The sequence below is a fragment of the Bos indicus genome, chromosome 15, assembly GCF_029378745.1.
Source record: "Bos indicus isolate NIAB-ARS_2022 breed Sahiwal x Tharparkar chromosome 15, NIAB-ARS_B.indTharparkar_mat_pri_1.0, whole genome shotgun sequence".
Lineage (NCBI taxonomy): Eukaryota > Metazoa > Chordata > Mammalia > Artiodactyla > Bovidae > Bos > Bos indicus.
The window spans coordinates 66,909,587-66,922,104 of record NC_091774.1 but is presented as its reverse complement, the minus strand read 5'-3'; the positions used below and the strand labels follow the sequence as shown (position 1 = coordinate 66,922,104).

General features: G+C 47.5%; 1 protein-coding gene across 1 annotated transcript in view; it reads right to left on the bottom strand.

Annotated features, from left to right (window-relative positions):
- LDLRAD3 (low density lipoprotein receptor class A domain containing 3) overlaps window positions 1-9,538 on the bottom strand; it is a 274,062-nt gene extending 264,524 nt beyond the window's left edge. The window contains exon 1 of the mRNA XM_019975516.2: window positions 9,439-9,538. Within this exon, the coding sequence (XP_019831075.2) occupies window positions 9,439-9,484 (46 nt within the window). The 5' untranslated portion in view covers window positions 9,485-9,538. The remainder of the gene's footprint in view (window positions 1-9,438) is intronic.
- Window positions 9,539-12,518: the final 2,980 nt, after the last annotated feature.

Genomic DNA, 12,518 nt, shown 5'->3' with positions numbered 1-12,518 from the left:
CTGTGAGCTCTTAGGCATGTGGCCTCGGTAGCAGGGGCCTGTGAGCTCTTAGGCATGTGGCCTCAGTAGCGGTGGCCTGTGAGCTCTTAGGCACGCGGGCTCGGTAGCGGTGGCCTGTGAGCTCTTAGGTGTGTGGGTTCAGTAGCTGTGGCCCGTGAGCTCTTGGGCACGCGGGCTTCAGTACTTGTGGCACATGTGCTTAGTTGCTCTGCGGCATGTGGAATCTTCCGAGACCAGGGACTGAATCTGTCTGCACTGGCAGGCAGATTCTTATCCACTGTACCACCAGGGAAGTCCAGTTCCATTTTCTTGCAAAGTATGAGCCAAGCACTTTAAAGTCAGGTGCTTGAAGATATATCACGTTTTGTTTCTAAGATAGAAGCAAAAAGAGTGCCATTTATAAACTGAGAAAGTGAACGGCATGTGAAGGTGAATGAACATGCCAAGTGCTTGGGAATAAACGGAATGTCTAAACGACAGGAGGCAAGTGTGCCCAATGCATATATCTCAAAGTAGAATTGATAAAATACAACATTTTCAAAAGCAAGTAAAAAAACAACAAATATAGGCACGTATGAGCTCATTAACTCTATGGGCACATGCATGTGTGTGTATAAATCCACAAGGACTAAACTGATACACCAGACAGTTAATAGTGACTTTAAAAAGAAATAAGAAATGCAAACAGAGGATAAAGAAAGATGTTAATGTTTTACTATAATGACTTCTACTGTGCTTGAAATTTTTATAATAAGCAAGGTATTATTTTGATAATATTTTTAATTCAGGAAGATTATAATGAAATATGTGCAGTTTTGGCATCCTGCCAGGTAGAGAACCCTCCAGTGATTGGAAGCCATTATTATGCTCCTAGACTCCACAAAAGAAATGAGAAATATGACATATACATTTAACATATGATTCTAGCCATTAATGACTTTACAATCTAGTAGGATTAGAGACTAAAAAAGGTAGGATATATATATATATATATATATATATATATATATATATATATATATATACATAGCAGTCAGTTCAGTTGCTCAGTCGTGTCCAACTCTTTGCGACCCCATGAATCACAGCACGCCAGGCCTCCCTGTCCATCACCAACTCCCGGAGTTCACTGAGACTCACGTCCATCGAGTCAGTGATGCCATCCAGCCATCTCATCCTCTGTCGTACCCTTCTCCTCCTGCCCCCAACCCATCCCAGCATCAGAGTCTTTTCCAATGAGTCAACTCTTTGCATGAGGTGGCCAAAGTACTGGAGTTTCAGCTTTAGCATCATTCCTTCCAAAGAACACCCAGGGCTGATCTCCTTCAGAATGGACTGGTTGGATCTCCTTGCAGTCCAAGGGACTCTCAAGAGTCTTCTCCAACACCACAGTTCAAAAGCATCAATTCTTTGGTGCTCAGCTTTCTTCACAGTCCAACTCTCACATCCATACATGACCACTGGAAAAACCATAGCCTTGACCAAACGGACCTTTGTTGGCAAAGTAATGTCTCTGCTTTTGAATATGCTCTCTAGGTTGGTCATAACTTTCCTTCCAAGGAGTAAGCGTCTTTTAATTTCATGGCTGCAGTCACCATCTGCAGTGATTTTGGGGCCCAGAAAAATAAAGTCAACCACTGTTTCCACTGTTTCCCCATCTATTTCCCATGAAGTGATGGGACCAGATGCCATGATCTTCGTTTTCTGAATGTTGAGCTTTAAGCCAAATTTTTCACTCTCCACTTTCACTTTTATCAAGAGGCTTATTATTTCCTCTTCACTTTCTGCCATAAGGGTGGTGTCATCTACATATCTGAGGTTATTGATATTTCTCCCAGTAATCTTGATTCCAGCTTGTGCTTCTTCCAGCCCAACGTTTCTCATGATGTACTCTGCATATAAGTTAAATAAGTAGGGTGACAATATACAGCCTTGACATACTCCTTTTCCTATTTGGAACCAGTCTGCTGTTCCATGTGTAGTTCTAAATGTTGCATATATATGTGTTTCTATACACACATATATATGTATGTATGTGAATATATATATATAAAGACATATATATATATACACACACACACACTAAGATATGTGTATATATACACCAAGATATGCATATTATACATATATAAATATATATATTTATTTGTATAATATAATTATACATATTTATCACATATATGTGTGCGCTAGCCTGCAATGCAGGAGATCCCAGTTCGATTCCTGGGTCAGGAAGACCCACTGGAGAAGGGATAGGCTATTTACTCCAGTACTCTGGCCTGGAGAACTCCATGGACTGTATAGTCCATGGGGTTGCAAAGAGTCCGCACAGCTGAGCAATTTCACTTTCACTTTACTTTAGCATATATGTGTCTGTAGGAAGTATGACAAGATAAAGAAGATTGCTGCCTACAGCCCCAGAAGAAATGTCTCATTAGAATCTCATAAGCCTAGAGTTACAAGAACCTTAGAATACCATTATATTTACCCCAAAATTTCATCCGGATAGCTAAAGAAGCAAGCTAGGACATGCGCCATCACCTCTGAAACCTTATTAAGAATGACCCATCCAACTTGGAGGGCATTATGTTTAGTGAAATAAGTCAAACAGAGAGAAATACTATATGATATCACTTATATGTGGATCTAAAAAATACCACAACTAGTGAATATAACATAAACGAAGCTGACTCACAGGGGTAGAGAACAAACTCATGGTCACCGGCGGGGCAGTGGGTGTAAGTGGGTGTACAAGGATGTATTGTACAACACAGGGAATATAGTCAATATTTTATAATAACTGCAAATGAAAAGTAACCTTTAAAAGTCGTATAAAAATAAAAATTTTAAGAAAAGAATGACTCATCCATTAAATATTCCCAATGACTGGATATCCGGGTTTGCCAAAGCCTTGTGACATCCACACAGTTGTGTTCTCATGAAGGGCATAGATCCATCAGTACATCTCATATTTAGGAACACAATGCCTCCAAAACCCCACTTGCTGGAGGAGTGCCTCTGCGCTTCCCAGCTCATGACAGAGGTAAACAACCCCATTTCCATCACTGGATCATTCAAGTCTTCAAGGGCCAAGAACAAGTTCTACACAGCTCTGCCCGCCCTAGAGCACAGAGCCAGTACCGCACTAGAGAACAGTCGAAGACAGGAAGTCCCTACACACGAACCTTCAAGTTGCAAACTTTCAAAGATGCAAATGTGCATCTGGTTCCAACAAGGAACCAGGACTTGTGCCATCAATGTCAGTTGTGAGTGAAATTGCAGCTTGCTCTCCGTCTCCTATTGCTGACAATCCTTCAGCTCTACCATCTCCCCCCTGCCTCCCTCCTCCAGTCAGTAACTCTTCGTGCCTCTCCATTTGATGTCAGCCCCTGTATGGGTCAGGAAGATCTCCTGGAGATGGGATTAGCTACCCACTCCAGTATTCTTGCCTGGAGAATTCCACGGAGAGAGGAGCCTGGAGGGCTACAATCCACGGGGTCATAAAGAGTTGGACAGGACTGAGCAAGTAACACTACACCTTTCAAGGCATTGTATTGTAAGATTTAAAATGTTTATTTTTTGTGTGTTTGTTTTTTATGTATTATTTGTGTGAAAAGTATTATAAACGTATTACAGAACAGTATTACATAGCTGATTCTGTTAGTTGGGTACGTAGGCTAACTTCGTTGCACTTATGAACAAACTGGACTTACAAATACCCTCTTGGAATGGAACCCATTCCCATGTAGGGGACATACTATAAAGCTTCAAGAAGTTACCCAGAGACAAAAGGGAAGAAAACAAGACTCACAGGCTCAGGAAGCCAGGGCTCCCACCTGAAGAAGCCTTTGGGGAGAGGGTGTGATTTGAGGCTCCTGTGTCTGATGGAAGATAAGGGACACTTCTCTCCCTCCAAACCCAGCGCTGCTCTCTTGGTAGCTCCTTTCTCCCTGCGAACTCACACACAGAAGAAGACAGCAGCAGACACTGCACATCGATGCTGGTCTTCTGAAGAGAGGAGGAAGCTAAAAACTCAAGGCTGGCTGGCCACCACTGAACAAAGGAACCGGATAGCTGGGAGGCAGTGTCTTAAAGGAATACAAGAGTTACTAAGTGACACAGAGCTTAACTTTCAAAGGACTTCAGAGAAGAAAGTACAAGACGCAAATTTCTCCAAAGCTCACAGGCTGCTAGTATAGACGATCCCCTCTGCCCACCTAGAGAAGGAACTCCAGTTGTAAAAGCTTTTGATGGGAAGGGGGAAGGAACCATGGGGAGGGAAGGGGAACCGAGAGAAACAATGACCGCTCTGTGGGGTGGAGGCAGGGGGACTTCCAGGGTGAGATTTCAACACGCAGCTCCCAAGGCAAACTTTCAGGGCGCTTCTCCTCCAGCTCACAGGGATAGTGAACCTCCCAAGTTTAAAAGGTCTTCAGGGAACCAAGTGGCTCTGGTGTCACCCACCACCTGCCTTTTACTTGCTTCCTCAGCCTATCTCTCCCAGGGGAATGAAATCCACAATCTCCAGCTTCACTTGCTTTCACTATCACACAAGAGCAAGAAGCAGGAGCGAAAGGTCAGGGCTGAGGCTATTTCTAGATAAAACCTATTTTCACATTGAACTTGTGGGGTTGCAGAAACAGAAAGCAGAAACCTGATGATGAAGAGACCCTTGGGAGGAGAAAACCTCTCTGAATTGCTGTATCTGGGAGACACTTCTGGATGAGCAGTAAGAATGCTCCAGATGTATGGCAAGGTGGGGAATGCTCACACCAGACCCAGGGTTCGCAACTGGGGTGCTCAAGCTGGGCTGATTCTCAAGGGAAATGTGGGAACGGCTGGAGACATTGTTGGTTGTCACAACTCAGGGGGGCAGGGAGAAGGAGGCTGCTTCTGGCACCAAAGACCAGCGGTGCTGTAAACAAGCTACAATACAAAGGACAGCCCCCCACAACAAGGAGCCCTCCAGTCCCAACGCCAACAGCGCCAGGCTGAGAGATGCTTCCCCATAAACCCCAGCCCTGCAGCCATCTCCGAAACCCTAACCATCCTATCTGAAATAGATATTTGCCATCCCTCTGACCAGGCAGTTATCCTGTCACACAAGTCTACTTGTCCTGTGTGTGTGTGTGTGTGTGTGTGTGTGCGCTTAGTTGCTCAGTTGTGTCCAACTCTTTGCAACCCCATGGTCTGTAGCCCACCAGGTTCCTCTATCTATGGGATTCTCCAGGCAAGAACTGAAGTGGGTAGCCATTCCCTTCTCCAGGGGATCTTCCCAACCCAGGGGTCAAACCCGGGTCTCCTGCATGGCAGTCGGACGCTTTACCAGCTAAGCCACCAAAAGTTTACTTAACCTGTGAGCAATATCAAACATCAAATGCATATGACAGGCAAATCCTGTATCCTCAGAGTACCTGGCTCTTCTCCCAGCAGACGTTTTAAGGGCACTCTTAAGACCCAAAAGGTAGATTCTTTCACAACAATTACAATAAAAGCAACACACACACAGGAGCAGCCATGTTTAAAAACCTCCCCAGTTGTTAGGTAGATGCTGAGGCAAAAATAGCTGTACAGTTAGGACGGCCCATGCATTTCCAAAATATTCCAAAGAGAGAAAGAGGGAAAAAGAACAAACAAGATAACTCCACAACCAAAAACAGATTTTCCCCCAGGGCTCTCTCATAGCTAAAACCAGTTCCATCACTCTGACTTGTCTTCCATTTTTTAACTGTAAAATACCATAAACATGTAAGAAAAGGGGGGAAAGGTAAATATAGAATTTAATGAATGAAAACAAACCCCCATGTAACTACACCTCGGGTCAAGAAATGGAACCATGTCCAGTGGTATCTCCCTGCCAGACATGCCTCTCCCATGCACAGAGCAAAAATATGGGCGCTATTTTGAAAGTTCTATCTTTACTCAAGGCCTGGGATTTATTTTTATGTATTTACCACAAATACCAACTGCTGTGACTGCAAAGTGAACAGATTTGGGAAGGGGGGCTGTTTATGGAAACAAACTCATGGATTGTTAATTCACAAAAGCACGTAGGGGGAAAGGCATGGAAGGATGCCCGGAAATAGGGCGGAAAGCCCAGACTGGGGGCCCAGAGAGAAACTCGAGTCAGAATCTGGCACCCTGGGTACGGATAATCTTTCACGGACCACAAAATGACTTCCTGTCACACAATATCGTTGGAAAAACTCAACGGAATCACGTGTGTCAAGGGCGAGCAAAGCATCTCACACGCAGGAGATGAGGGTCCATAGATACTGGGTTCCCTATTCTCTCCTTTCCCGTGAAAAAGGGGAAGGTGGAAAAGGCCATGACTTTCGTAGATTATTTGATTAGAAACTCTCCTAATTCCCAGTTCTCTAAACCCTTTCACAAAGAAGACGATACAAACCCACTTTCAAGTTCTTCTGGTGACCTTGGCAGCGAGACACCTAGACCAGTCTTGGAGGCCCTCCCTCTGCTCCTGGCTCACATCCTGTGCCTCTCCGTCACTTATCACAAAGGTAAAGGCCGAAGTGGACTGTCAGGAAAAAACACCTCGCACCCCAGCAGGGAGCCTTCATCCGTCTCTTTGAAGACGAAAAGCAATAAGGTGTGTTTATTTGTACTTGCTGCACACAGCCTCATCGACGGGCCTAGGCTGCACAAAGCCACTCAGTTCGTTTAAAAATAATAATAATAATAAAACCCACCTGCTCACATCACTAAGCAGATCGCTCCAAAAGAAAAGGTCAACACCCACACTCCTGGGTACACACGGGGGAAATCAAGCCTTTTCACGGACAGGTAGAAAAGGTCAGGGAGTTCCTAAAAGGTCAACCAGTAAGGAGGTGAACCGTCTAACCCCCACAAGGCCTGCCCACCATTAGACATCCTTCAGCATCCACGCATTTAAACCCACTGAGCCCACCTCGGCAAGGAAAGCTGGACCTCAAACAGCCTGAGCCTTTCTCACCAGATACATTAAAAAATAATAACGGTCGAAATCGATGCTTCACTTCCCTAACACAAACAGTAAAAACAAAGGAAGGAAAAAATATACACATGCATGCAAAGGTGTCTGAGAAGATTCCTGAAAAATAGAGGCCTCCAGATTGCTGTTGAAATGTCGGTGTCCTTCCAGTCCTACAAAGACCTGAAACTCAGACTAGGGCTCCGCTCTGACCCCGAGTTTCTTCACAAACTATCAAAGGGAGAAAGAAATCCAAAGTGCCAAAGCACTGGCATTTATCATCTTTCTTGTTCGATCAACTTCCCAAAAGAGCATGGAGGTGGAGGATATGGGACAGAAGGACAGGGTCTTTGGCCCACTACGAATTGACCTACCATATAGGCTTCAGGAGACGTGACCGGCCCTGTTCTCCGGTGACAAGTTAGGGCAAAGTGAAATCCCTTCTAGAAGGGTGATACTTAATATAATGCACACACTTCAACCTGCCTAGAGGTTTCTAAACTAGCAACTCACTGTAAAGGTGAGTCAAAACCACACAAGCCCAAGAAACACGGATAACAGAAAACCACCAGTTGGGACAGCTAGGTGTTTTGTAACTACCACCCCCCATCCTTCCCTCCCCACTATGACTGTTGTTCAGTCGTGTCCAACTCTTTGAACCCCATGGATTGTAGCACACCAGATTTCCCTGTCCTTCACTATCTCCTGGAGTTTGCTCAAACCCACTCTGACTATTCTACTTATTTTAGCCCTATTTTACACGTACACACATATTAACCAGTGCTGACCAGAGAAAGACAAAATTAACTGTACAGCTATTTTTACAGTCATGAAGACTCAACGAAAGCCACCCAGTACTAACTGGGAGATGCAATAAATAACAGTTTCTACTGGGCCGCAGGCAGTTCCCTGAGGACATGCACAAGACCTGGCTTCTGGACTGTCCTACTTGGGTTTTATCAGGGGACACACCAGGTCAATGCAAATAGAAAGCATGAATCTAGGCAGGTCTTTGTGTCTGAGATGTCCAGGAAACCTCCCAGTTCTAACAGCCTCCAAATAATCACTCGTCCCTACCTGTGACTGCCAACGCCCCCTGGAAACCCTCTCCCTGGGGTGGCTGAGTAGTTCAGGACAAACAGGACACTCTGACCCACACCTGGTTAAAAATCCACAGCAGCCACCAGCATTCCACCCTCCCTAGAAGCCGCAGAAAACCCACAGACATCTAAGCGGGAGTCTCAGAGGAGTGGGGATGATGTCATAGGTCTTAGAGTGGGGGAAGGCTACCCAGTGGATTCTCAGGATGGCCAGGACCAGGGACTCCAAACAAGGAGGAGGGTTTGTCTTTCCTAGTGCACATCTGGCAGGGAGGGGGAAGCCTGGAATTAAGTGAGGCTCAACTTCCCCAACAAATACACCCCCAAAGATACTTCCACCTCAAGTAGCTAGAAGTATGTGGGGGAATCGAGCATGAATTAGACATGTAGATGGCACCAACTTCAGAAAGTTCACGCTGCCCTGCCATCTACTTTCCCGTGCACCAGCTGCCCAGAAATAACTATGGGGGGGTCAAGGGCCTGCCGACCCTTGGAGGGGGCAGCTGACAGCTGTGACCAGAGGGCAGGGGCAGGGGAACAGCTCCGGGCTGGAATCTGGAGCGTGCCCACATCAGCAGAAAAGTTTCAGAGAACGTCACGCTGCTCCTGAAGACCTCAGGGTGCACACGCTAAAGGCGATGCCAGGTTCAAAGGGTGGCAGATGAACCCCGTGCCCTCTCCCAGGGCATCTTGCCGGACAGGGCGTCCACCGTAAGGTGAGTGGGGGTGATCAGATGATTTAAATAAATGTCCTGCTCCCAGAATCAGTGGGAAAGATGAATAATTCCCAGGTCCGGCCCTGCTTCATCTCCCTTTGCTTAAACCAAACAGTCCCAGGCAGGAATGGATGGGAAGGGCGATACCACCCGCCCGGCGGACCAGGTAGGAAACTGACGCACGGGGGTGCACACAAGACCCAAAGGGGCCCTGGGGAGGCTATCGCAGCACCCAGCACCCCGCGTCTGGGATGCTGGGATCAGGGAAGCGTTCTCTCCTCTCCCCACCCTTCTTCCTTTCTTCTACACAACACACAACACACACACACACACACACACACACACACACACACACGAACTCTCCAGCTACGCCCAATCGGGGCAGCTGCCGGGCTCCCCAGAGCCGGACTGCACACAAAGCCCCGCCCGTGCACACACCACACAGCACAAGCCGGCGCGCACGCCCACACAATAGGACGGCGCGCACCCCGCCGCGGCCCCTCGCCGGGGTCCCGGCCAGCCCGGCGCCGGGGTCCGCCCTCTGTGCACACCCGCGCCTGGAGACGCAGCCCGGGCAAGGGGAGGGGGCACGATCGCAGCCCCGCCGCCGCGCCCCGCGCCCCTCAGAAAGTTCTCCGGACGCCCCCCGACTCACCCGCGGCGCTGCTCAGCAGCAGGCACAGCGGCCCCAGCAGCCACATGGCGCGGCCGCCGCTCCCGCTGCCCGGCGCCGTCGCTGCCCCCGCGGCCTCGGCGACGACCCCGCCCCTCGCGGCGCCGGCCCCGCCCCCGCGGTCCCGCCTCCCGCCCGCCCCGCCCTCTCAGCCTGGCCAGCCTGGCCCCGCTCTGCGAAGTTTTCGCGAGCATCCGGGCCGCGCGCCGCCCGCGTCCTGCCCCGGTTGTCCAGGCTCAGAGAGGCCGCCAAGGGGGCCACGGAGGGTCCGGCCCTGGCGGCCGCTCGCCATCAACCCCCTCTGGCTGCGAGGATGTAACAGTCCAGGCCCGGTCCTCGCCTTCTCTTTCTCTTTTTCCTCCCACTTCTGTTCCTCCATCCTTCGAGGATGCAGCGCTCACCACCTCCTCAAGTCCCAAACTTGAATTCTTTACAGAACTAACTACAGAATGAGTTTACTCCAGGGAAGGAAAGAAGTTGAAAGAATTGGCCAAATGTTATGAGAAAGAAAAAATATATATATATGTATGTATGTATGTATTATTTTTAGTAGCAATATGGAATACGAGGAGTGCTTCTCAAACTTTTCAAATGCATCCGACGCACCTGGCCTCGGACTCAGTAGGTATTGGGTGGGGCCTGCGATTCTGCTTTTCTAAGAAGCTTTCAGGTGATTTGGAAACTGATGGTGAACCACAAGTGGAGTAGGCACACAGCTTTAGCCTGTGCTTTATTTCCTCTGGATCTTGTCTGCCTAGACCAAGGGACTTTGGGGCCCCAGTTTGCAGAAAAGGAAAGTAAATGTGAAAGTAGAAGCCCAAATACAAAAAGAACAGCTGCTCCAGTGCAGTTGGGGCTCCAAGACAGCACTGGTGACAATTGCCAGAGGATTTAGACGGAGGAAGAATCAATGACGCTTTCGGTGTCCACTCTCCAGCCCCTTCCTTCTCCAGAAAAAAAAAGCAAGAAAAAATGCAAGTCATCACCCCAAACTGGAAATATCCATTAACTGAGAAATGGATAAAGAAATTGTGTCCTGTCACTTAATGAAGCAACAGGTGCTGCTGCTTTGGTCACTCAGTCGTGTCCAACTCTTGGGACCCAGTGGATTGTAGCCCTCCAGGCTATACGGTTCTCTGTCCAAACAGTTCTCCAGGCAGGAACACTGAAGTGAGTTGCCATTTCCTGCTCCAGGGGATCTTCCTGACTCAGGGATTGAACCCCGGGTCTCCTGTACTGCAGGCAGGTTCTTTACCGACAAAGTCACAAGTGGCTCAACATGAATGAATCTCAGAAGTGTGCTAGGAGAAAGAATCCAGGCTCCAAGGGGGCATTCTGTATGACTCCATTTATAAGACATGAGGGATGAGGACAGGGAGGGAAGCAAAGCCATAGGGACCAAAATCAGCTCAGCAGACACCACGATCTGGCCTGGGGAAGGACCAGTGCAAAGGGTCACAAGGGAACATTGTGGAGCAGTGAGACTGTTCTCAATTTGATTATGGTAGTGGTGGTGGCAATGGCACCCCACTCCAGTACTCTTGCCTGGAAAATCCCACGGATGGAGGAGCCTGGTGGGCTGCAGTCCATGGGGTCGCTAAGAGTCGGACACGACTAAGTGACTTCACTTTCACTTTTCACTTTCATGCACTGGAGAAGGAAATGGCAACCCACTCTGGTGTTCTTGCCTGGAGAATCCCAGGGACAGGGGAGCCTGGTGGGCTGCCGTCTATGGGGTCGCACAGAGTCGGACACGACTGAAGTGACTTAGCAGCAGTGGTGGTGGCTATTGTTGTATACAAGACATACATAACTTTATGCGTTTGTGAAAACTTAGAGAACTACATCCCTAAAACCCACACCTAAAGCAAGTGCATTTTACTGTGTATAAACCATACCTGTTTGAAGGAGCTGGGAGGGCATGGGTGCCGGAACTGCTAGGTAAGAGAAGTTGTGGATGGGATACCCACATTAGATTTGAGATGAACGGGAGAAACCACAGAAGATACTGAGATTCAGTGTCTTTGCATTTTAATTATCTGCTCTAGGCTGGAAATATAAAGGTTAAAGTGGATCAGGTCAAAATTTTAAAAATAACAACAACGGTTCAAGGTAATGAGAAAATGTGATGCCATATAGGCAAGTTGAGCAAGTTCCATATTACAAAGTACTTTGTTAAATATGGAAAACACAAACAAATTCTCCAAAACATTTAGCCTCTGGGGGTTTTCTTCTGGGGTCCACAAGGACTAGGGTGCTCATCTCATGGGCTTCAGAGAATTTTAAAACCCCCAATGTTTTATGCAAATTCCAAGTGTGTATGAGTACATACATTTTCCCAGGAAGTGTATTGGAATGAAGCCTCTGACCTCTGATAATGATACAGAAGAAGGCAAATAATTTCTCCTACAGCTGTTCATTTGCCTCCAAATATTAGAAATATGGAAGGAGGAATGGACCTGACCCAGTACCATCTTTCTTATTTCCCTGTGTTCCTCTGGGCACTTGAGCTTCAACTCTGTAAGTGCCTGGTTTACTTCCTGCCTCTCTGTCTCTGTCTCAATTTCTCTCTCTCCCCTCTCCCCCTGCCCCCGCCACACACACACGCACACACATTTCTTTTAAATATATTAATGTCTTTGAGACCATTCCAACTATGTAAAGCCCTCTTTACATTCCATGTTGTTTTTATACTTCTATTGAAACACTCTCAGCCTCCCCACCGTTTAAGCTGTTTAGTTCAATTCAGTTATTCAGTCGTGTCCAACTCTTTGTGACCCCCATGGACTGGAGCATGCCAGGCTTCCCTGTCCTTCACCAACTCCCAGAGCTTGCTCAAACTCATTTCCATCGAGTCAGTGATGCCATCTAACCATCTCATCCTCTGTCGTCCCCCTCTCCTCCCACCTTCAATCTTTTCCAGTATCAGGGTCTTTTCAAATGAGTCCGTTTTTCGCATCAGGTGGCCAAAGTGTTGGAGTTTCAGCTTCAGCATCAGTCTTTCCAATGAATATTCAGGACTGATTTCCTTTAGGATGGACTGGTTGGATCTCCTTACAGTC